General features: G+C 38.1%; 1 protein-coding gene across 4 annotated transcripts in view; it reads left to right on the forward strand.

Annotated features, from left to right (window-relative positions):
- DPP6 (dipeptidyl peptidase like 6) overlaps positions 1 to 27121 on the forward strand; it is a 464354-nt gene that overhangs the window by 289305 nt on the left and 147928 nt on the right. For all 4 annotated transcript variants that reach the window (XM_053466559.1, XM_053466557.1, XM_053466561.1 and 1 more), the window contains exon 2: positions 24224 to 24338. In XM_053466559.1, the coding sequence (XP_053322534.1) occupies positions 24224 to 24338 (115 nt within the window). The remainder of the gene's footprint in view (positions 1 to 24223; positions 24339 to 27121) is intronic.

Below are 27121 nucleotides of genomic sequence, written 5' to 3' on the forward strand. Positions count from 1 at the left end.
ATGCTATCTCCAAGAAGCTTGGGGCTCCATCAAGCAAGGTCCCAAAAAGTCTTTCAATGTATTTCCTCCAAAGAGCCGCCGTATTAACTCTTTGTCTCATAGTAACCGTGTGTCTCTCGCCCTTAAAACATTCCAGTGGGGGTATATGAAAATTGTGTCTTACAATCATTAGGAAGTCTTAATTAATCTGATCGCATGCGCTTTGTATTTCCTATTCAATACTCCCAGATAAAGTAGTATCCATGCTAAGCGTCAGACTATGTTGGGAAATTTTTTTGGTGCTTAACCTTCTCTGTCTGCTGTCCCCGGTCTGTAAGGACTGGCTTATATCACTGACTACATTTAAAGTAAATGTGAACCGGAATCATTCATACCGCGTGTGTACATACGTGTGCTTAATTTAGCCCCCGTCTCTGAATACATTGTGATTATCATTTGCCGAAATCGCCTTGCTGGTTTGAAAGCTAATGGCGTACTTAATGGCGATCTGCATCTCATAAGAATAATTGAATAAAAACCCTGTGTGGGGATCGAAGGAAAGCTGTTGCCTCGTGTTTTGGGTTGTTTTTTTTAAGAACTGTGCACAAACCAGAAATAGAGTTTTTTTTCTTGCTAAAAAACAAAATAGGAACTATATGGGGAAAAAGAGCAGTAATACAGCGTATGTAACTCACTTGGAGAAAACGTATGTGCACGTGGCAGTTCAAGTACAGGCAACATCTTATTTACCCAGCTGACCCGGATCGAGAGGGTCTCTCGTCAGCGTTGGTTGGAATTCCAGAATTTTGTCTGTATTTGAAGAAGAAAGAACCCCCCCCCCTACTACCCTGCAGCTCTGTGAGAACGGAACCTGTCCAGAAAAGAGATTTTCCAGAACTAGTAGTTGAATCACCAGGTCCGGATGCTTAGATTACACTGTTTATTTTAAGCAGTTCGCTCTCTTCCTCGTCGGTGTTTGCGTTCTTCTTGGGTAAAGACGAGTAATTGCATTGATATATTGTGTTATATTTACACCTCAAGCTGTGTCTTTTTGGCGTAGAATTTATAGGGTCCACATACACAAACGATGGATATCACTGTCTTCGTTCCCAGAGGAGATGATGCATTTTAGTGGACCTGCGTCCACAGAGTAGAATGTAGTCATAGAAACTCTCAAGACAACGAAGTCTCTCTTCTTCAGCCGACATGGATCCAAAGTAAATTAAAATTCTGAACACTGTCATTTTAGGATTACTTAATTAAGAGCGGGAGTAACGGCAGCCAATCACATTGTTCGCATAGATGTGATTGGCTGTCACTATTTGGGGGCAAGACCGACGCTGCCTCTTTAATATGTCCTCTTTCTATATCAAACCGAATAGAAATCCTAGAATTTAAAATTGACGCAATTTGTAAATTTCAAGCCCAAAGCTGCTTCCTTCTTTACCATTCAAGATTCTTTTTTTTTTTTTCTCTCCAGAATCCTCACAACAAACTCCAAAATACACGGCGTAATGCATTGCTAATAAGACAAAAGTGTCATTTCTCTTTGATTATTCTAAGCAGTTGCCGGGGGAATGGTCTGTTGGCATTTAATCATGAAATTAATGGAATGGAAACACAATCTCATGCATTCTGCATTTCTTATACATTAGCGGTGCTACTAAAATGTCATAACCTCACTCTTTATCACAATGTTCCCTGCTTGGTTTTCTTTTTTTCTTGTGTATTTTCAAAAGAAAGAATGAATAAAGCTGGTAGGTGACTTGATCTGGTGAACTGAAGCATCGCAGCATACATTTCCATTATAGCTACTTACTGCTCCTATTAAAGGTTAAGAGGCTGGTATGATTCCGTCACATGAAATACATGGAAAAAGAAGAAGAAATCAAGTTTTGTAGGCAGAAAATATCACGTTGATCCCCAACGAGACCAAGTAAATGTTGGTTAAAGAGCCATAATGTTTTTTTACCCTTAATTTTACCTTAGTAAGGTTTTTTTTTTTTGTTTTTTTTTATAATTTTGTTTCACTAGCTTTACAAGACTGGAAAATAATGAATATGTCCATAATAAAAAAGAACACTTAATTAAGCAGGAGCTTAGACCGTTCATTATTCATTCTTCTTGGCCCGGGTTCCGGGAATGGGCACTTTATGGTTGGCCTTCCAATATTTAAAGAGCTCTGATGAAAAATTTGACCCATGAATTTGTGAAAGCTTGATGGATTGTATTTGGCAGGTGATCACCAAGTATACGATAGAATGTTGAAATCGATAGAAATATAAATTTTAGACAGCTTACTGTCAACTTACCAACAGTGGAGAGCAGAAGAAACTCGTTTAAAAAAAAATCTCATTTGGATGATCAGGAAGCCTCAAGACAAGAACCTTCTTTTTGAACGGAAACTGAATAAAATAGAATTTTCATTTCATGATTAATGAATGTGTACATGTATCGACAAGATAATTATGTTATAGCATATGTTTCGCGTAAAACCCTACATTTCAAATGGCCGAAAAGGGGTTAGGGGTGTAACAGTGGGGTGGGATTTTTATGAATTTAGATGAAAAGGCATTTAGATGAAAAATAATGTATTTTATTTGGACGATATAGTTTATAAGCCATTTTCTGCTGTAGAACCCTGTGATACCCTCATACCCAGAAAACATTCTAACCTCGTAGAAAAGAGGGGCATCAGGGGAGGAAAAGGGGGCATGTGAATTTGGGGGATTGACAAAGCCGACCCCTTGTAAATAGAGGGACTCTTCAGATAGACGGTTGAGGATTATCTGGCTCTGTGGCTGAGCTTCTGAATAACCCCAAGCCCTAAATATTGGATATCTGGAGCACCCCACCGTATATTGGGTTCTAATATGATTATTAGGAAACTCTAGCATCATTTTAGAACCATCTCTATGATTTTATTTAGCTTACAAAATGAACCCGAATCTTTACATGGGAAAAATGATTAGATGGGCCAAATGCTTCTTGTTTGCCATCACATTCTAACCTACAACATATATCAGTCTTTTAGTAAATTGTATGGCAGAAATCATTAGTTGCCGAATAAATCTTCTTCGTTAAATGTGTCTGAGAGTGCGGTGTGGATTTGTTTTATACTCACCCTTGTTATGATTCAGTAATTATCTGCTAAATTAGCTCTAGAATGACTGTGTTCAGACTGGCGGGATTATTTCCCGGAATCGCTCACAGGTGCTTTGCTCAATTATTAATTTGGCTCAAGAACTTTAGAGTTTGTTCCATGACAGTAAATATAGACTTTACCATCTTGGCTACCATCATCATGAAACCTCTGGTAATTTCACAACTTTTGCTTTGATGGAACGTTTAACAGGCAGGAAAAACGAAATAGAATTTTGTTGGTGTCCAGTGGAGTTTTAAAATGTTTTGGAACGCCTAAATATAACAAATCAAGGTCGCTCTGTACGGCCTGTAACAATTTTACTTGTTGGCTTAAAGGAAAAGTCCCATGGAAAAATTTTTTTCCTTGAGCATAAACCCCAGCGCTGTATACAGTAATGTCAGTCGGTGACAAAAACCTGGTTTTATCTCATTTTGTTCCAATAAACTCCCTTTATCTGCAGACCTGGAGGCGGCCATTGTTGTCAGTCATGTGATATTTTGGGTGACTTTCCCTGTTCATGCACCACACTGAGCTGATGCTTTATGGCAATGCTAATGAAGTCCGTTCCCCTATAGACTTTCATTAGTCAGAGTGTCCAGCTGGGTGAGTAAGACTGAGTCATTCTATTATTTCCCACAAGCAGTAGGGTAATGACTCAGGGTGTTTGGTAGATTGGGCTAAGATAACAGAGCGAGAACTCATACAAATGGCTAAAAAAAGAGCTGACTGCTTAGCTTTTTGGATCTTGGTGGTTGTATGTGTGTTGGGATATGACCGTATAACATATTGTGCCCTGGGCCCTTAACAACAACGTGCAAATCTGATGTTGAATGGTTGGCTGCTGTTTTGTCAGAGCTGGCTCCTAGTTTTGAAACCACAGGTTGCTTACCATAAATATGAAATAATATAATAAGTTTGCTTTTAATATATTTAGCCAGAAAGGCTACATGACTTTTTTCATCAATTTCCAATTTACTTTTTCATAAAGCAATATTAGCTTTCAAAGAAATATTTTTATTTCAAAAACATATCGTACCTCGGAAAATGCATTGAATTAATACTGCTACATACAGCCGGTGTGTTCAATAACATTATATATATATATATATCTGTATATCTATACCTATATCTATATATATGTTATAAATGTACAATATAATGTTTTTCATCATATTGAACACACGCTTCAGTTTCTTCTCCATACTGAGAATTGAGATAAAACGTAATTTCCTTTTAGTCTCTTCTGTTCAAAAGTTGTATCCTAACTAACCCACCCTTCCAAATCCAATATAACTGGTATAGAAAATGCTCACACCAGTGACACCCAGCAGTACTCTCCATTGTACATACAGGGAGTCAACGTGGGGTTTGGATTTTAAGACACAACCATAAAACCTATAATGTATACAAAAAACAAAAACTGTCTGCGCTTCTTTCCCTAATAAAGTTGGCAACAAATATATAAACATAATATAAATGTATATAAATATATAATGAATGTCCGCATAAAATACTAAAATTACAATAAAATTCATCAATTTTGTTTTACATTTTATGACCTAATTATTTTCTGTTTTGTTTTTTCCTCCTAAAAGTGTTATCTGAGAATGGTTTAGTTTGTTCTGGAAACTCTCTCAGGTAGCTGCTAATAAGATTAATGTATTTAAAATTAAATTGTACACTTGGATTTTACTTTAATTAATTGCGTTCTTGTAGCTGGTCATTTAAACAAACGCTATTTTAAAAACAATATTTTTAAGGAAACTCTTTTAATGATTCTGCTTTAATCTTAAAGGTTACATAGTTTATATTTTTTGTTAATTGATTTGTTTCAAACAATAACTAATTAAGCATTCTAACTTTTACTGAATAAAAGAGAAACCTACCATGGATTTGAAGTCTGAATTTATTTGCTATATCTTTGAATGAAATATTTTTGTTGATAAATGTAATACTACACATTTTTCCAATGCATGAAAACCTTCTTTTATTGTGAGGCCAAAAGCTTAACATGTATCATTATTAATAATTCAGACGTACGCTTTTTCAGAATCCGAACTGAGAATTCTTATCTCTATTTGTAGATTTTTTTGTTCTTTGTACATTTTTACAGTTTTTTGTGTTATGTTACTTAACCCTTCATGGTTTTTTTTTTCAACACTACAAAATTGGCTAAAGTACTTGTCCTAAATAAAAAAAAGAAGCTTTTTTTACTTTTATCTCCCCACACCACATCTCGAACATGCCTCTGCAATATTGTTTTATGTCGTCCGATATCAAACACCCCAAGATAACTAAGCCTTCTAGCAAAAAAAAGGTCTAGAACCGGTGGATAAAAGTCATTATCCCAGCACTAGCTAAGTACAACTACGTTATTTTACGTAATATATATTATATAATTTTATATACATGACATATTTAAATAAAATGGAGTAATTCACCCCAAAAAATCACATTTATGAAAAAAATGTCCTTTAAATTCTCTTATTCTATCTTCCCGTGTATACTATACGTTCTAAACAGTATAGAACTCTCTCTGTATATAAAAGCACATGTCTATCCGCAAGATAGCCTGTGATTAGGATTAGCCGGGTCCAGGGCAATAAATATTTGTGGGGCCCCTATGACTTGGCCCCTGCTGTGATTCCTGCTCCTCTTCCACCTCTGCTGCTTCTCGCTTTCTCTTGCAGACTCCCCATATCCTACAAAATGTATCCGTAATACGATTCGCGGTAACCAACAGATTTGAATAAACCCCCCCCCCCAATGAATATATATTATCCGCATTCATTTCTTCATCTCCTTTTTTTTGATGAATAGTCTGTACAACATAAGAAAAAGTCACTAGGATTTTTTGGGGGATTATCTTGAACCATAAAAAGAAATCCTGCATTTTAAAAGAAGGTGTTTTATGTTGGATGCTTGCAAGTGCAAAATATCTCATGCATGCATCGCTAGCTCATTAACACGAGCGTCCGAATACATAGCGCGTGGCATATTGAGTCCATTATCCGGAAGGGTCACCTTGTTCAGGAAACGGTGCTTTTTTTTGCCCATTCCGATGCCTCGTTAGTCACAGAATCAGCATAAGTTTTATAGTGTTTTAAATGCAAAACAGATCTAGCGAAATCCATTCAGCAAACCAGTTACCAGCACATTATCTACCGACTCAAGGAATAAGAAAACTGTATAACTTAACCTGAATTATAATAGACTTATTTAGTCCCAGAAGCATGGAGGGCATGTGCACAAAAACAGCAGCGTTCTGCCCTAAAATATTTATTTTGAGACTTTGCTACCGAATGCCTGCTCGTTATAAGGCCATACTCAATGTCAAAGTCACACGGAGTAATCAAAATGTTCAGTTCCTTGACAAGTCTCAATTGGGATAAGTGCCAATCGTATATTTTATTTATAGCGCCAGGGCTTCATGCACTAACCAGGCAGACACTGATAGAGTTAATCTTAGGAATGGGAGGGGCTGAAGGTAAAAACTTTCCTTATATGGAGAACAGAGCGGGGCTTGATGGCCTAGTATGCAAATGACTCCAAAGCCAAAACCAGAATGTTCGTGTGAGGTCTAAAATGAATCAATAATAATTTATTTAAATATAAAAATGATTTAAGGGTTTAACAGTTTTTGGGCGTTTAATTATTGTGAATATCTGGTAGAATTATTGTCTATCGTTGACAAACAATCTGCCTCTACTCAAAACGGAAATATTCCGACAACTGGCCGTGAAGTCATCTAGAAAAATAATCTTCGATTTCTACATGGACTTATAAATTATGACAAATATGTCCTGTGGGCATTCCCAGCTATATAACAATTTCACAACTACATGGGATTGGTTCAAAATTCCTAACAATACAGTGAAAGAGCAAATGTCGGGGGAGGGGATTTCAAGAAATAGGAAATTAGTACGAATAAGAGGTGTTTGTATGGTTTTTGTTTGACCTTAGCTAGAACCCAAGATACAAAACAGCTTCTTTGGCTCAAATTCGGGATAGGTTCTAGAGCAGCAAAGCTTGACTCCAGAAGGACCTATGGCTCTAGAACATGGTCATAAAAATTATCGTTTAAGTTACTGCAGAAAAAGCCACGGCACCCACTTAAAAAAAGCCAAAATATGGTAGGTCATGTGAAATGGCAACATTTGTCCTCGGGCTTTTTTGCTGCATTATACATTTCATTTGGAACACATTAAAAGACCTTTATCTCTTGTCAATTATAGATGCTCATAATTGTTTAAGTGACCTTAAAACAAAAAGAGGTTAATTGGATTTTGCTCTTTTGCATATCGCACTGTAGATTTTGACAGCAATATCATAAATACGTAGCAGCATTTATAAAAATGATAAACACGGACTGGAAGCCGGCCTATTCCGAATGCCAAAGAGAATTCCATTTATTCCCAACAAAGTTTGGTGGTAACTTTGCAAGCTGTTGCGAAGCACTTTTTTCTATCAAATGTATAAATTTAGCATTTATCTCCCCAGCGATATCCAGATCCCCTATCAGTCCCTGGGACCAGCAGCCATTCTCGCTGCTCGATTACTGTTGATTTTGATTAACGGATTTGAATAAAATTCTAAATCAACAAAATTCTATTTTTAAATCTATACTCCAAAAAAAAGCACTTGGGTTAAAGGTGCTGTTCCACCTACTCTGCAGAATTTAACACTTTTGGTTATTAAATATAGCAATAAAAACATACTTTGTTAAAATTCATATTATGGCTAAAGTGTTCCTTTTTAAATCTTCATGTGTTTTATGGGTGATTAAACCTTCATAGGAAAGAATAAAATGCCAGGTTTATTTACTTAACTTAACAGAGAGAGGGTCATTGACAATGTATGAGAGTGCATAGAAAGCATACCAATGTACTTTACTGAGAGGGTGGAATAGCCTCCCTGCAGAAGTGGTAAAGGCTAATATTTTAGCTTGCTTTAAAAAAAAATATGTTTATTTATAAGATTGTCAGTAGATTTACAATATGTGTGATGTTTGCTCAAAATCTCAGGGGATATTTCCATTCAAATAAAATAAAATATTTCTCCATGATTGTCGTCGTCTTCTAAACAGTCCTATCACAGCAAAGAAAATGTATTCACTAAACGCAGCGTCAGTAATAAAATAAAAAGATATTTCATAACAAAGAAATACCCATTGTACAGCGCTACGGAATTTGATGGCGCTATATAAAACAATAAATAATAATAAAATAATAAATACAGAAAAGCCTTTGCAGGTATCATGTCAATGTTAATGCGTCTCGTTCCATTAAAAGCACAAGAGAAGGGCTTAAAGAATTTACTAATGCACATAACTTCCAGGGTCTTCCAAATATTAACTCTTTAAAGGAACAGTCTAGCCATATATGTACTTTAATGCCTATGATAGCTGAGAGGTCCCTTTAAATTTTATACGGTGTCCCCCCTGGAAGGACTCTGCGTGTTCCACACATATATATTTTATTCCGTGCATTAGATGTGTTCACACAACCACATCTCCCTGCGTGTGATATACTTATGGCAAGTCGGCTCCGGCGCTGGCTCAGCCAATGCAGGGGTAAATTGAGACCCCCTGTGTGCATGCTAGGAAATCGTTCCCATTTATTTTAACGGGAATGCTTTAATGCGATTGATTGGCTGCCTGGAACAGCCAATTAGCGGAGAGAATTGTGATAAGGCGAGTGATTTTACTTTTTTGTTTTTAATGAATACATATGGAAGTATTTGTAAAGAACGTTAATAAACATTCATTATTTAGTGTGGCTCATTATAAATTGCTTTCTACAAAGATTCATTGTAGGGATTCCTTAAACGTGGCAACCTTATTCAACATCAGCACTGATAAAAAGTATCTCGGGACTAAAACATTGATTGCGTTGGTTTTGGTCAAATAAACCCCTCTTTGCTCGAGTATTACCCCCTTAATAATAAAATACCAAGCAAAAAATAAGATTTGCGTGAAAGAACTGAAATATAGAAGCATTGATTTCGATGGCGGATAAGAACCGTAAAGCCCACCTAGTCTGCTCGTTCTCTTTTGCAACAATATGTTATAAATTCACCAAAACAGCGGGAAATGAGTGGCCAACATTTATGGTCTTTATTTAGATCCACCCAATAAGCCAAGATAACAAAGATACAGCTGTGAAGTCACTGAATTGGTTTCTTCTTCACCATTCAGTTTAATGAGATTAACTATTTCAATGCCAGGTAGGCTGACTGGCCAATGCAAAAGAGATCTCATCCTTTACCTGTCAAATGAACCAGCGGAGCCTTAAAAACATCTAAGGAGCTCTTTTATCGTCCACGATTGAGAATGTGCTCAGCACTCAACAGCTTAATAACTTTCAATTTAACCCAATGTATACCTCGCATTGCTTTTTAGAACACTGTTCCCAGTTTTGGATATTCAAGGACTTCATACATGTTATGACTATTCAAGGCAGCTCATTTACCAAGCCTGATAGCAAAATGCCCGTTTTTTCCGTTCTCGCTTTAGATACGGGGATTCAAATAAGATCTTGTTGCAGAGGAATTATAGCGCTCGCTTGCTTTATTGCTTCTATTATTACAGGATCTACTAAATTCTTTGCAGACATTTTTTCCTTTGTATTCGAGATCAATATAAGCGCCGAGGGTTGAGCCATCATAAATCTGGATACAGGATGAACACGGGCCGTGAGCATTCAATGGGGCTTTGTCCGAATGGAGCGCTTTGCCTCGGCTCATTCTCAGAATAGCTGTGCGGGGTCTGTTTAACGAGATGTAAATGGTCTCTGATCGTTTCTGCATCGATCACAGAGAGGCCAGGGTCGTTTGCTGTATGACCGGTAGCTGGAATCGGCCTTTTTTGGATATTGGCAATTTAAATGTAATTAATAACAATTAAGAAAACACCTTCCTGAACTTACAGAAGGATAACTGCATTATTTTGGTTAATAAAAACAATTATAATAATAATAATATTAATAATAATATTTTGGTTGTTTTTTTTTTAAATTTATTTTATTAATATATTAATTAAATTATTATATTAATTTCATTAATATACATTTCTATCTAAACAAGATAGAAATTGTTTGTAAAAGTTTGTAATCTATTGGCCATTAATCGGGGAGGTTGAAGAAGACCGTAGTTGATCTACTAGATGCACCATTAAAAATTATCTAAGATACCTAGAAAAAAAGTTATCGAAGTTTTTACTTGAACGTGGAGCTCTGCTTTAGGGACAAACAGAGTTCAGAGGGTGTATTGACCCCCGTTCATCGACTCTGCTTGAAGCTAGAAGCACTGGGTGGTAGAATTGCCTATGGGGGTAACTTTGATGTCAAGCGCTAAGACAACTGCCTGTAGGGGAGAATAATGAAATCGGAAAACATACAAACACAAAAAAAAGGTTATCGGCGTTCCCTGTATTCTTGGATTTTCAGCATTTTAAAGGCAGAGTTCCATTTTAATATCCTCCTGGAATTATAGCTGTTGGAAACAGTGTAACCGCCAACTAATACATAGTTATCTTTCTCCAAAGACCCCATGTGAGAAGACCAAGCTAAAAAGGCCATTGGTAAATTAATGACATTGAATCGCGAGGGGGGGGTGTCATTAATAATAGGGTCCATGCTGAATCAGGAACCTCTCCACTATAGAAAATGTCAAGATAAATATCATTTATATTCCTTCCCAACGCATTGACTTGACATTTTGAAGTGAAGAAAGTGCCCATAATTCAGTTTCACTGGGTTATTTATTTATTTCCTTTCATTTTTTATTTTTTTTAAAAGAGTAATTTGTAGTTTTCTACCAGATTTCAGTTTGACCACATTCTTCCTCCTGGATAATTTGGCCAACGTGAACTAAACTGGTTTCCTGGACTTTGTGATCGCCTCGATTATGGACGTTCTTACTCCGTCTCTATTGCGATGCTACAAAATATTATTATTAAATATTAAAAATAATAATAGAAATAATAATAGAATCTCTAGATCTGAAAATAATTTACTTATTTAATAGAATGATGTACAGTGTAAGTCTGGTACAATGTTGGAAAAGTGGTGCGGTCACCATAGCAACCAATGGAATGGTGATTCTTCACTTGGTATCACACGGCTTGGTTGTGAACTTGGGAGGAATGTTCACAAATCTAACCTTTCTATTTAGTGTCAATAAGGATACTTATCTATATCTTTGTTTTGCCCGATTCTGCTATATTTCCAAGCTTTTTGCAGGTTTCTATCACTTCACTTTAGGGATATGGGGAGGAATAATTGGTACATAATGAAATATTACAGTCCATTTTTTAAGGTTAATTCTGAGTTTCAAAGTAGATTCACAGTTTAAAATTGAATTGAAAGAATTTGGGGTATAATAAAGCATATACAATAATATAATATATATACAATAGTATAATAAAAAATATAGAAACTTAAGTGTATATCAGCATGGTAACTAGTGTTTTCAAGGTAATACTAAAAAAAATAGGTAAATGATTAGCTGTAACCTTCTGTAGAATCTAAGATCCCTGGGGATTCCACAAATAATATCTACATTGGTGACCAGAATAGCCTGACGCTTTGTGAAGCCAAGCAAGGATAGACTCATTCTGTTGGGGGAGCAGCTAGCTGGCCTAATGAGTCTAGAATGTTGGCTTCTTGGAAAATGTATTAAATCTCACTGGTGTCGTGAAAAACCAGCGTACATCAATATAACCGCGAGCCCGGTCTAGATTAAGGTCACACTTCATTTTCCTGCACATTGAGCAGCATACCGCTGACAAGGAACGACCACATGAGTGCTGAGGTGGGACACAAGCGCAACAGGACGGGACGGACAATAACAAAGATAACGAAGGCGAGATCTGTCCAATAAAAAGGAGTTTATTTTTTTTTCATTTAGAATGAAATTTTCTTGTAAAATTCTACATCGTTTGATATAGACACAATAAATGACTGCCAACGACTGTCCTATTAAATGTATTTATTATATGGCGAACCCTATGAGTTATATTGTTTATGACAGCAGTGGTGGCTTCCTTTGACCCTATGCACTTAGAATCGAACGTTACCTATACCCCGGACAATGTCTTCCGTAGGTTCCTGTGCCTTTGTACATCTTTAGTACGTCATCCACCAAATGACTTTCCTGTGATTTTATAGACAACCTGTTTCTTTGTGAGTTCCTTTCTGCGAAATCCAGCTCCCCTACTGTACTTAATGGCATAGAAATAATTAATGAAGCTGAAAGAGTGACAGTTACGAGACTGTCAGGCCAGGCGGCAGTGGATTTCCACTTCTACCAAATGAACTCTAGGATGTCGCGACGGAACAGCTGCTAAGAAAGAGCGTCTCGTTCGGCTCATTTAGACATTTTTGCAGCTAATGAATCAACGAATCAATTGTCTTGAATCAACACAGCGAGGTACACCGTGTTCACGGCACACTGAGGGAATGCAGAAGTGACATTGGGCAGTAACAAGTTACGTGACGACTAAAGAGCACGGCAGAAACCTAGGAAAACTTTCAATGTGAAAGATTATTCCGGTAGATTTCTGTGTGGAGTTCTGTTAGTTCATGTCTGAGTGTCCGTAGATGAGTACGAGTCAAAGACTAACTAGAACTAAGCTTATATTGAAGTCATGTCTAGCTTTAAATGCTAAAGAGGCCTCCGTACCTTAAACAAGAATAGTAAACTATCTCAGGAGATGGCTCTTGGATGTTGTGTATTGTTTAATGTACGTAGTATATATTGCCTTGCAACACACCTACACTAAGCTACCGTAACCTAACATACACTTGGATAATGGCTTTGATAGCAGTGTCTCCTCTCATTTTGCTCTTTTCTCCTTTATTCTTTCTCTACCCTCCTTTCACTCTCTCTAACCCCGTTCCTCTATTCTTTCTCTTCTTTTTCTGTTTGCTCTTCTATCCTCCTGTTCCATTATGTATTTTCTCCACTCTTTCATTTGTTCTTTCTTCATCATCTTTTCTCTCTCCTGTCTCTCTTCCCTTTTATCTCTTTGGTCTCTCTTCCCTTGTATCCCATGTACTTTTTCCCTCCTCAGTTTTCTCTGTTCTCCTTCATCCTTCTCCCTACTCTTACTTTCTCTTGTCTTCTTGTCTTCTCTCTCTCTTGTCTCCCCTCATTCAACTCCTTTCCTTATCTTTTCTCTCTCCTTACTCTTATTTCCCTTCTCCTTTCTATGTTTCTCTTCTTTCTCTCTGCTAAACAAAACATTTTAGCTGTCACCAGTAAAGCCATGTCCATGATCACACGCGAGACACAAAATCTCAAAGATTGTGCAGGAAATGGCTTTGCAAAAGTTAGTAACTGTACTTTGGGTACCATACGTACATTAAATGATCTCCATTTAATGGGATAGTAAAGCCGGAATGCATTTTCTAGAACATTGGTAACAATTTAATCTCCAGACTACATCGCAAGGGGTGAGGTTTACCTAAGGTGCTGGTTTATGTGATGCTTTTTCTAAAATCCTTTTTTACAATGTAGCTGTTAAATGGTAAAGGTAGTTAGAAGGTTACTTTTAAAAAATCCATCTGTTTCAACTTCTTAGAACACTGGCAACCTGGAATATTAGTTTTACAGAATAGACGACTTCCATATTGTTTTTTTCCTCTAAGGATAACTCGAGATTGATTTATACATGTAAGGGATCTTTGCCTCAGCAAAATATGATATTAAACAAAAAAATAATCAATTCAGAGCATAATCATGTATGAAAATATTCTGGTTAACGTTAGATGCCTGGTTTGTGGAACCATTCTGTATTTTTTGAATGGAGCATCATGCAGAAAATTTGCAGGGTTGCCATGGTTCTGCAATCATTAGCATGCTAAGGCTCGGTTCACCACCTTTACATATTCGGACTGATTTTCTGCATCTAGTAAATTGCCGGTTGCAGCAGTTGCTATAGTAACAGCCTGGGAACCCTGCCAGCGCATGACTGATTTGTCAACATTTTGCTCCATGGTTGTTAAAGGGACAGTCGCATCATAAAGGAACAGTCTACTCTCTAATATGTTCTGTCCATTTTGCATGGACTCGTATGCATCAGGCCAGGCATTAAGTTATTGAAATTAATGGACTTCTGTCTTACTTTCCTCCTCCGGGTTACACGCAAGCAATTTATTAACATGGCCTAAAACAATGGAAGTAACCGCTGCAGCATTCAGTTACCTAACGGTGCTGGTCCAGGGCAGCGGCAGCCCTTCTGCTTCATATTAGGAAGCCAAGCTCCCTACTGTGTGATCAGGCTCCCTGTAACACCACTGCTCAATGGGCTGGTTAAAAGGGAGATCACTCTTTAAACGGTCCATTAACACTACGGAGGACTACACTCTGGAGCGGTCACAGTGTGTCCTGGGTGGGTGTTCGGTGTCACTGAATGCTTCGCCATTGAGGCATTTGAGCGACACCATTGAACTCTTTTAAAACTGGTGTCCGCCGCCATACAGTGTGTATCGACATCAAGGCATTATAGCTACACTATTTAAGCGAAGAAAGTGATTGCAGATCACGTTCTAAGCTTGTTTAATGCCATGACGTGCCAGGAATGTCATTGGTCGTTAACTGACCGTTTTTGCATGACGTGTCTGGCACGTCATTGGTTGTTGTGGGGTTAAATAAATAAATTGAACTTTAGAAGTCCGACCCAAAAAAAAATAAAAATATATATATATATATATATATATATATATATATACCTGTACATTTTTATACCTATATATACGGTATATATAATCTGTGTGAGGTTAGTTATGATGTAGCATTTTCCCAGACTAATCATCCTCACAGAGAAGTGTAAATGCATTCATTTTGAAGTCACCACAGAGAGCAGATCAAAACACTACACCGTGCCTTCTTCATATTCATACTTCTGATAGATATCAAGCTGGTTAGATGTCTTTTATGAATTTGATTTCTGGACACGAATACAAATCCAATTTGCAATTAAAAAACGTATTAATAAATATAAGGTTCTTCATTTTGCATTTATCCAGTGCAATCATTTCCATTTCTACTGGTTTTTTCTGCTCCTGGTGTTTTTAATATCTTAGCATATTGTGGCTGACCGATCAATATCTAACCATAAACGAACAAGCTCTTTGAATAGGGATTTTTTGGTTGGGTGACACTGACCAAAAAAAATAATAATGTGTAAATTAGTGTATTTAGGAAGAGAAACCCTGTAATGTTTGGGGGGATAATTAACCGTTTGCTGTCATGGAAAACAAGAACATTTCTGGCTGTAACATAATTCCAAAAGGGTTTTCTAACCGTCAGTTAGCCTTTTAAACTTAAACTTGGATCAGCGAACACAACGTGCCATTGGAACCCGGGAGTGATGGGAGTGATACAGGGCCATTGGAACACAGGAGTGATGGGAGTGATAAAGGGCCATTGGAACACAGGAGTGATGGGAGTGATAAAGGGCCATTGGAACCCGGGAGTGATGGGAGTGATAAAGGGCCATTGGAACACAGGAGTGATGGGAGTGATAAAGGGCCATTGGAACCCGGGAGTGATGGGAGTGATAACGGGCCATTGGAACGCAGGAGTGATGGGAGTGATAAAAGGCCTCTGCACGCCTATGAAGAGATTCCATTAAAAATCAGCCGTTTCCAGCTACAATAGTCATTTACAACATTAACCCCGTCTGCGCTGGATTTCGGATCCATTTCATGTTACTTTAATAGACAAAATCTGCCTTTCTTTAAAAAACAACTACAAGTGACCCCAAACGTCTAAACAGCAATGTGTATAAACTTGACATGTGAACCAAGATAATGTATTCTGAAAAAATATAGCATTAAAATATTTGCTTCCCGTAGAGTCCAAAGAGATAAAAGTCAGATTCTGTTTCATGTATTTGAATTTTTCATTTGGCAGCAGATTTTTTTGTAAACCCCCCATCATATTTAACTATTTTGTTTCCAACCAATACTGCAACCTGCCCTCCATTAGAGAGCCTGGCAGCCATACTAAAATATGTCACTCGCTGAACTTAAATACAAATATATATTTACATTGGGATGCGGTTATTATCGTTCACGTTGTGTAAAATATTGTGTCTGTTTAAATATTAAAATAAATAATAGTCCGTGCCTCATATTGGTAAAACAATTATGATTTTTTTTTTAATGATGTTATAAGATATTAAAATACAAACTGTTTGGCGGCCTATGTTCCCCAAGCGCGAATATTATATTACATCATCATGTTTTCGGTAATGCCGACCGTTCTGTAAGTTTATGGGTATTTTTGATTGACTGGAGATTTATGATTGAAACGTAACGGACGGTCCTGATTCCTCAAGTATCTCGGCTACCTCTGTAACGACATATTCGTTCGACCCGCTGGGGTTAGTTATACGTTACGGGACTTGAGTATAAATCGTAGTTTTAGTAACCGAGTCCTGCGTTGTTTTTTTTCTTGGTTAGTCTTTGTAATGGTTTGGGGGGGTGTAAAAGCAATGGGCTATGAGATGTGCAGAGGAGAGGATCTGTGGCAAAATGTGGCAGAACTAGACTATCAATGAACAATGACAAAACAATGGGGATATATGGTGGGTTTTCAATACATATATAGTTTTGTTTTTTATCACCCTGGCGCTTCTCGTCTTCTGACTTTGTTAACACCGTTACGTAGCTTTAATTTATGTAATAATCTTTAAAATGCAACCCATGGAAAACCCGTCATTTTCGTGTTAATGGCACCCAAAATCATGTTAAACATTGTTGATTTTTTTTTTTTAACATTTTTTGCTTTTATTTGCCAGTTGCTGGCGTTCTGCGTTTAAATTCTAATTAATGGGATAGGAATTATTTATACCATCATATATATATATATATCCTTTTTGAAACACCATGAAATCAGAATTTTCCAAATTTATAGTGAAACGCCCCCGATTCGTCTTCCTCTGGCGCCCCCTGGTTCTTACAGGAATTAGGAGATCCGCCTCACCCTACAGACAAATAAGTGACGGCTTTGGACACTGATTAGGTGTTAGTTCTTTACTACGTTAACAGGCAAGAAGAATTGCCTAGGGGCTCTGGAAGCGTAGTTTGCCAAGGGCTCTGGAAAGCCTAGGGCCAGCTCTGATTGCTGCAGTGTTAACCTTCTTCCAATGATAATTTGCGTGCTACTAAAACATCCACTTTCTTCTCCTTTCTGTTTTATTCGATACATTTAAGGAGCCGATAGGGCCGTATCCATAATAAGCAGCAGTAAGTACCGTTACAGTTCATTGCCGCCTCGACGTTCTGTCTCCTTTTTTTTTTTATATCTTCTTACAGCTCGCAAATGATGTACATTACAAGGAGAAGCTACAATTCGTGGAGGAACTTATCTCTCCCTTTGTAATTTTATCTTCCTCTCTCTGCTCAGAAATTGGATTCAAAAACCTTCCTAATGAATACGTAGGTTTGTTAACATAAAGCGAACAAACATTTTCGTTAAATGGAAGACACTAAAGTATACTGTGAGCACACAATAAGTATTATTCTAGCATTTCAGAAAGGCCGAGGGCTCCATGGGGGAAATCAACGATATATTATATTTAATAAGAATTGTATCTGGCTGTCCTACTATGAGGTCCAAGGACGTCAATGCAAGGGACCAGCATTAACCCCATTTCAAGGGTTTTTGGACTAATATTTGTGAGAAATAGTACATTGTAGGCAAAGTAAAAAATTTAAAAAAATATATAAAAAAAATAGATATATTAATGGAAAACTACAATATTTTTTAAATATGAATAAAGCTTACTATTTCTTGCATTTCATGCATTTTATAGTTCTATAAGCAAGCGCTATATATGTATTAAAAACCCACCTTATGGATATAGTATAGAAGAAGACTTCCGGTTTCTGGGATCTGCATGCTTATTCCTCCCCATTAAGTTATCTCTCCCCTATTGTTAAGTTGCTGCTTCAGGATGCTGATTCAGTCGTTAAGGATGCTGATTCAGTCGTTATGTGTTTTAAACCACTTTTAGTGTTTATCTGAGGCTTTTGTTACAGTTTTCAGTTTAAAATGTAAAATGAATAGAGTAATGAAATGTATGTCTGTACTGATACCAGTAACCAGGGATTTATTCACTAAACAGTGAGTTGGTTTATGCATGATTATCAAATCACAGATCTGTACCCAAGCCCATTTTGGGTCCCATGTACGAGAGCCCCGAGTACTGGGGATTCTGGGGGTTCATGTAAACATTTTTAGACCAAGTTTTAGATTTTTAGTGCAGCTAAATCGTATCATTAGGTAGATAAATCCTTAGTATAACATTATTTCTATTTCCCGGTCATTTATTCAAGAGCTGACAGCAAAGTCTTAATGCAAGCCTTTCACTGCTTTGTCTGCGTAGCGTAATAAAAATAGTAACAAATCAAATTACAAGTCCTTGCCGCATCTTTCATAGGGGCGTGAAAGAGAATGTGGGTTCCCTTTTGGATTTCTGGTGTTCTATCCAGAGGGCTCAGTGACATCTGGATCTCCAGGAACTCACAAGTCACACTTGGCTCCCTAGGTGGCTTCTCTCTAAAATAGAAGGTTGTAGCCAGGGCCAGACCGGGGATAACAAGGCAGTACCGGCCCTTTAAGGCACACGGCGGCTTAGTGACATGAGTGCAGCCGACGGCTGGATATGACTGCCGGATGCAGCTGGTGGGCGCACACAGATCGGATGTGTACTGAGTGATGTGGGGCAGCGGGCCACTGGGCATTTTCGTGGTCTGCCAAATGGCCAGTCCGGGCCTGGCGTTACCATATGACCCCATCACCCAGCACCTTTAGTAACTGCCTACTGGCACTGGGAAAGTAACTGGAACTTTTAGCTCTCTTTACATCTCACTATCCGCACTGGAGCTTTGGAAGTAGTAGAGGGTGAGCAGCCGTAAACGATCCCCCAGCACCTCTATAATTAAAGCACCGCACTTTGATGAACACCACTTCTTCCAGAAGTCCTCAGATACATCAAGGGCACCTGAAGGAAAGCGGAAAGTTAATAGAATAACGGTTCATTCCACTCGGAACAAAAAAATCTAGGTTCCAAAGTGCAGCTTGACGTTACGGATCCTATAAAATCCATGCGTTAAACGGCAAATGATCGTTAGGCGTATTTATAGTAAAAATAAATTCCAGCAGCTTAAACAATTGTACTCTTTATTCATTCTCCGTTCGCTTGTAAAGATTCCCTGTTTCAGGGTTTTTCAGGCTTTTTGGACTACCGAGGCTTGTCATAATGTGAAGTATAGATTGAGAATGAATTATTCATATTTCCCAGCAAAATGTTCCGGTGCTCATCCTCTGGATAATGCAAATGGCCGGACTCACTCCTTTTTCCGACAGGCATGTAAAGTGTAGTTTTGATCAACAGAGTACAATACCGTTTGTAATAGCTTTTGATATCGCTGCAAATGATATACCGGATTTCTGAAGCCCGAATTGTAATACAAAAAAATTCCAAGAAAAGGATATTTCTCGGTAGAGCTTTTTCTGAAGTCGTGAAATATTATCTTTGTACTGCTGATTTGGACTTAGAATTTTGATGTTCCGAGTTAAATAGATTAAAATTGCTTTTTTTACACTTTAAAGAGGCGGCAGATACTTTATGATAAAAATCACTAATATTTTATACTGCAGAGAAAACGCTCGTGAACAATAGATTTGCTTCCAGTTAATTGCTACAAATGTGAACAGTCTAAGGCTTTTGGGGATTTCTATAAATCTGTTTTTTTTAAAAAAAATTAGATCAGAACACATTTATTTGTAGGAAATGTAATGTTTGAGTGATTTTGTCTGTTATACAATGTAATTAAAGGAATAGTAACTACTCAAACCCAATGCTACAAACTGAAGAAAAACCCCTTACACTAAAGTGCGAGTACTTTGTGTGTTGGGGGAAAAAGTCATCTTGCACATTCACTAAAGCCAAATTGCATTACCACTCCCCAAAAATACCAAAAATGTACATACACGCCCAGACAATGCAAATGTATGGGACTGCGTGCATTTTTAATGTTGCCTGAGACTTAAAATGCGAGTTGGAACATTGGTAAATAATGTAAAGAATAATTACACACAGGACCCCTTATTCATCAAGGCGTGGTGATGATTGTGACCCCTCTTATCCAACCCAAAGGATGGTGGGGTTAGAAATAATTAAATAACCCTGTGGGGTATATTCTCCTTTATATTCTGCTAATGGGGACAATGGGATTAATATTTATATATATACTTGAGGGAGGTATATATTTGAGGCATATTTGCCCAACCCCTGCCCCCTTTGGAAGGACATGGACCATATCCTAACTCTTGTCCTATGGGAGGGAGGAGGTTACGTTATGCAAAATAACAGTTAAAAGAGTATAAAACAAGAATGTTAGTTTTGTAAGTTACAGGCAAGGACATGCAAGCTCGTAGTTCACAATTTCAAATTGCAGACACAAAGTAAAGTATTAATGTAATTGAATAAGGGTATTAGAAGAAATAAAGGTGTTAGAATTTAATAAATCAATGCTGTTTCTATGCACATTATCGGGGCTTTTAGGGCTGTAGAACCCTGTGATGCCCTCATACCCAGCAAACTTTCCGAGGTCCTTAAAAAGAGTGAGATCAAGAGAGGAAAGGGGACATGGATTTGGGTAAGACAGGTCCATTTGGGAAGTATGAGTTATTTTACATCACACCTACTCTATATGATGCATTAGCTATAACGTATGCAACTATGTAGCTGGTGCCTAGATACTTAAACACACCAATCTAAAGCTAATTATCCCGCATGTATCCATCCTGAACGAAACCGTTTCCAGTGGAATAATATGAATAACAAGCAGGGTGTTCCGTTTAAAGCCGATGTCCTTTTTCTGTGCGACGTTCCGAATTCCCAGCTATTATCTGTGACTTGCTGATCGCATTTTATCCTTGAGATGTTGGAGGAATGGAAGTTTACACATTCTTGCGAGATTCTGTATGTTTTGGCAAAATAGAGTTCTTTTAATAAAATATGATCTGCTGTGTATGTATCGCTGTGGATGAGAGCATAAAGTGCTTAGACCAGCTAATTCTGGGCTTCGAAAGGGGGGACAGCTAAACTTTTCTTCATTTAAGTTGGTTAGGTATGAATCCAGATGAGTAAATCCTGTTCTGGCCATTGTCTAACATTCCAGTTTTTTGCAACATCACGGAACGCTGCTGTTACTGCTTAATAGAATCTTCCGGAAAAATACCGACCGTATGTCCTAAGAACAAGAAGTTAAGACAGCTGCTGCCATGATATATACAGAAAGATCCCCTTTTATGCTGTCACATACACTCAATATGCGTATTATTCAGGTGACAAAGTACCTTAAAGTAATTTTTTCTTTTGTCGATTTATTAAGCATTAAAACCACAATTAATGTTGGAAAATATTCCTTCAAGTGCCTTCCAAAGTGAATGAACCTGCGACATATAATATATAATATACAATTAATATATAATATGTAAGTGTCCAGGGCCACTTTCCTTCTTCAGTCTAGCCCGGTGTATAGTAGTTTAACACATAGAAACTGATAGGAAAATAACATCCAGCGCAGACGGGGTTGATGTTATAAATGACTATTGTAGCTGGAAAACGCCTGATTTATAATGGAATCTCTTCATAGGCGTACAGAGGCCCTTTATCACTCCCATCACTCCTGTGTTCCAATGGCCCTTTATCACTCCCATCACTCCTGTGTTCCAATAGCCCTTTATCACTCCCATCACTCCTGTGTCCCAATGGCCCTTTATCACTCCCATCACTCCTGTGTTCTAATGGCACATTGTGTTCGCTGATCCAAGTTTAAGTTTAAAAGGCAAATCGATCGTTAGAAACCCTTTTGCAATTATGTCACAGCCAGAAATTTCAATGAAAACAGCTCAGTGACCCCAAACTTTTCAACGGTAGTGTGTATATTTGTCAAACTTCTGTATGTTACAGCAAAATAAATAAATAAATGGGGGGAAAAACCCAATTTATTTTTCACCTTCTACCGGTTGAGAATGTGTCTGAGGATTTCAAGGAGAATTGTTTTGAGGCTTTGAGATAAGACTAACAAGTGCAGAGAAAAAGTCAATTAGCCTTAGGAAATAATCAATTATAGTTAAAAAGTTTTCTAATTAATTAAAACGATTAACCACTTGTGTACCTTCGGCGGGGACAATACACAGCGCCTTTGTTCATCGTTGGCAGTTGTGACATAGAAGTTGTTAAGGTGTCTAATTAAAAGATTTCGCAATCTGATGCTTCCAAATGACAAACGGAAGCTTTTCTAAAGCTTCTTAAAAGAGTGCAACCATTTTAAAGGCTGCTTCGTTTAATTAGCGGCACCCTAATTTGAGATTATAATGTCTCCCATTGTAATGTAGACGGATTAGCAAAAGGCTAAGACTGGCCCTGGTGGTCTAATGCCTGGTGAAATGTTTCGGATAGTGCCTCCCACTCACATATCCTCAGCCGGCCCATGTACTTCTTTAGCATATCCAGCCATGGCAAATTGTCAGCAAGATAAATAATGATGGCCCGCTCCTGAATATGCAGGGGGTGCAAACAAAAAAATAAAAAAACACTGTAGGTCCATAAAGATATGGTTGGATGAGTTTGGGGTGGAAGAACTTGGCCGGCCGCACAGAGCCCTGACCTCAACCCCATCCAACACCTTTGGGATGAACTGGAACGGAGATTGCGATCCGGGCGTCTCGTCCAACATCAGTGTCTGGCCTCACAAACGCTCTACTGGATGAACGGGCAAAAATCCCACAGAAACCCCCCAAAATCTTGTGAAAAGCCATCCCAGAAGAGCCGAAGCCGTTATATCTGCAAAGGGGAGACCAACTTCATATTAATGTCTATGTATTTAGAATGTGATGTCATCAAAATCTCTGTTGGTGTTCCAATACTTTTGTCCATATATTGTATGTATTTGGGTGAATGCTAAAACCTCTAAGCAAAAGTGACGTTTTTTGTAAGCATTTAAATGAGGAAATGCTTATATTTTCGTCTTACATCGGGACTGCGCTGTCCCAGAATAAACATTGGGTGCACGTTCTGTCTCATGACGAAGCATTTCCGAGCAACTCCCTCGATAAACAATGTGATGAGATGTCACATCCCGGCACGCGGTGCAGGGAAAGGACTGCAAGTCAACATTAACATTAACCTTATTTTATTGAAATAACTATGAATTAGTTTTAAATACTAGCCTTAAAGAAGCGGAGAGTGGTCATTTGTTATGTGAATTTGAAAAAAAGCTATTACTAAAAAAAAAAGTAAATTGTGACGTCTTTTTTGGCATGCAATTCCACATTTGCCCACAAGGGTTATTTCTAATTTGTCTAAATCCTTGTAGGATGTCTTTTCCGCAGTTTCTCTATTGGCCAGTGTGTGTTTAACCTTGTTTTGGGCACCGTATGTGTAGGGTTCATTCGGGGTTTGATAAATTATTGGGCTTTTTTGACAAAAGTTAGCACGTCCCGGCTCAGATGGTGTCTTTGCCTCCTTAGTACAGAGAGTCATTCAGAGGTGTTCCCGGCAAGATGTTTCATGAATAATCCTTGGGGAAGAAAAGTCCACATACCTTTAGTGGGGAGGACAAAGGGCAAAGTTCTATGAGATGGGTGGCAGGATAAGGCTTGGCGGGCAGCTGGGGGACAAAACAAGACTTTGCAGGATGACATAGACAATATTACCTTCTCCAGGTGGACCTACACAGAAGCTTGTGATTCCTCCTAATGGAATAATGTCCATAAGGTCACAGGTCTCAGTGGTCCCTCTATGGAGAACATAGGACAAGGAAGCTTTTCTATACATTGCTTCCTATTCATTAATATTTAAAGGGAGTCCCCTATCTTGCTACTCATGCTTGCGTGTGGACTCAATGTCATGGGATCCGTAATGATAATATCAAAATCTAATTAGAATGTGAATAAAAGAATGAGATACAGTTTGTTGTGAGCGGTAATGGTAACCTGCTTGTTTATTCTTTATTTTATCTTTGTTGCCCCGGCTCGCTGCTGGTACTGATGACAGTTTTTATGTATTTACAGGAGCTGGTGGGGAGTAATCCTCCGCAGAGGAACTGGAAAGGCATCGCCATCGCCCTGCTGGTAATTCTGGTAATTTGCTCCCTGATCGTCACGTCTGTTATTCTGCTGACGCCAGGTATTATTTGGCTCCAGTTATTATTATTATTATTATTACATAAAATTACATACTGCTGGCATATAGGAAACCGTTTACTGAAGGAATAACAGGCGGGATACGGTTGTCGGTATTTCTTTATGTAAAATGTTGAACTTTACACAGTCAGTGTTTTTCGAACAAACTGCAAATTGGGCCAAATTCACATGAAATGACGGACGGCGGCTGGTTAAGCATTTCTATCACCATCGGAGGTGGATAAAGACCTCATGGGGTCCTAGGCAGGGTACCTTATTTTTGGGGATAAAGTCTGGGGTTTTTCGCTTTCTTCTGGGTCAACAGATATGGGTACTTGAAATGTCTAATTTCGGTCACTTGTATTTATATGCCGGCACTTTTAATTGGATGTATTTAGTCCCTCATGGGCTTCCATACTCCATTGACGCGGTCCTCACATATGAATCACGAAGCAGAATACCTGCTGTTGTTTGTTGCTGGATTTTATTTTATTGCTTTTGTTTAGATCTATACTTTTGCTGGAGGATCTTGCTGAGATTTTGGTCTTTAGCTTGGAGGCATCGCGAGGAGTCCAACATGACCTCATTAACCCCTGCTGGAGGACTTTGTGAACCAACATGGAAAATAAATAGAAAAATATTATAATGTTCTAGTAAAACCATAAAATAAGAAAGATCAATACAATGTACTATATTTATTTTAAGGGCACTCTGTCAGGGCCCACTCTAGTCCATTCTGGCCCCTGTGGGCTTCAGGAAGTTTATTGGAACAAAATGAGATAAAACCAAGTTTTTGTCAATACCAACTGACATTACTGTATTACTGTGCAGTTCCATGCCCCCCAACCGATTTGGGAAGGACAGTCCCGATTTTGTCCCGCTTTAACTCATGAGGGAACCACTGAAATATATATATATATGCAGTAATATGCGGTGTGCCAGAAAATTAATTTAAAGAAAAATATATGTTTTCATTTTGCTAGGCAGTGAGTGGGGGGGCCCTGGGCAGCCTCCCCCTTGTTATCCTGTAAAAAAATCACAGCTCCACTTGCACCGTTATATCTTTGTATCAGAAGAAAAGTAACCCGAAATGCTTGTTAAATAAAAAAGGCCTGACCTAGTTTGTGTTACGGTTATATTGTACATTTAATCCCTTTGTATTAACATTAAGCGATAACGGAATAAGCTACGTCTAAAATCCTGAGCGGCAAAGCTATTGAGAGAGCAGACAGTGAAGAATGTACAATTGGGCATTGTGACAAAACCTGACGTGTACGACATCCAGACACCGAGCTAATGGGAGATGCCAATAAGACTTCTGGATCTTCACACCAGACTTTAATTAGATAAATAGGAACAGTTCTGCTCTACTCTCAAGATAAATTAGTACAAGGTATTGTTCCTGATGCGATAAAAGTGTCCATAAGATTCCGTGGTACCCCATATATTCAGGGGAAAGTGCATTCATTATTTAAAACTTCAGGCTTCTTGTCGGGAGAAAAGGTCCAACTGTTATTTCTGGAATATGAGAAGTCTTGTGCTGCAGCCTTTAAAACATAGTATTTGACCCAGATCAGACACATTCACCCCATTTTCCTTTTGTGAAGACCCAAACCTTAATTGGCCGTTTGTTTCATCTTAAATTCAGCCATATGCCTATCCCATGCATGTTTACATTCCCTCACTGAATTAACCTCTACCACGCTGACACCTGCCAGAAGGAGGAGAAAGAGACTCAAGAGGATCTGTTCATACCGTGGTGGGAAATCTTATTTAGCCCCCTGCTGGCTGATCACAAACATTACAATCAGCAATACAGGGCTATAGAGTATAGTGTCCATAAAATGTAAAAGAGATTCCCAAAGAGATCGCTACCCATATTGCTCTGGGAACAGTGCAAAAAGAGGGGAATAAATGAATACATTGAAGTGCTTTAATATCCCTAAAAACCAAGCATTGTATAAATAAAAACCTTCACTACCCCAAACGTGCAATGTAGGGTAGTAGTAAAGTAAAGGAGGGATGGAGCCCTCTTGAACAGTGGTCTCCAAACTATGGCCCTCCAGGTGTTGCACGACTACATCTCCCACAATGCTCATTCAGCTAAGTGGTAGAGTACTATGGGAGATGTAGTCTTTCAACAGGTGGAGGGCCCCAGTTTGGAGATCCCTGCTTTAGAACATTAAAATTATGGATGTGGGCTATTACTGTAATCATGGGATGTTCCCAAACATATTGTTACGCAGTGGCCCCTATTTTGTAGAGCGAATTGGCAAACAATGTATATGTATTTACTGTATCCCGCGCTGTATCCCACGCTGTATCCCGCACTGTATCCCGCGCTGTATCCCGCACTTACCTGACACTTGTAACTAAGAAAAGGCAGTGACGTATCTAAAAGCCTAATTCTTTTCATGGATTTTGCCATTGAAACGACTTCCACGCTAAGTTCTTGCTATATTAGGAAGACTATTTCTTTGATTTGTTGATCCCGTGTGTAGAAAAAGACATAACTCAAGGAGTCTTAAACATTCGAGCCTGCATTAGCCTGCTTTACCTCTCCAAACGTTTATGACAAAAATGTGTTTAGTTAGAAAATACATTCTGATACTTTGTTAGTTAGTTGGGCTAAAATGTAAAAACATATACAAAAAAAGGAAAAAATTTTGTTTAACATTTATTCTACAAAATAGGTGCCACTGCTTAATGACCCAATTTATTTTTTGCTACATCCCATGATTACAGAAAACACGTCGTTTTTATGTTCTAGAGGGCCACATTTATCCT

The sequence above is a fragment of the Spea bombifrons genome, chromosome 5 (genome assembly GCF_027358695.1).
Source record: "Spea bombifrons isolate aSpeBom1 chromosome 5, aSpeBom1.2.pri, whole genome shotgun sequence".
Lineage (NCBI taxonomy): Eukaryota > Metazoa > Chordata > Amphibia > Anura > Pelobatidae > Spea > Spea bombifrons.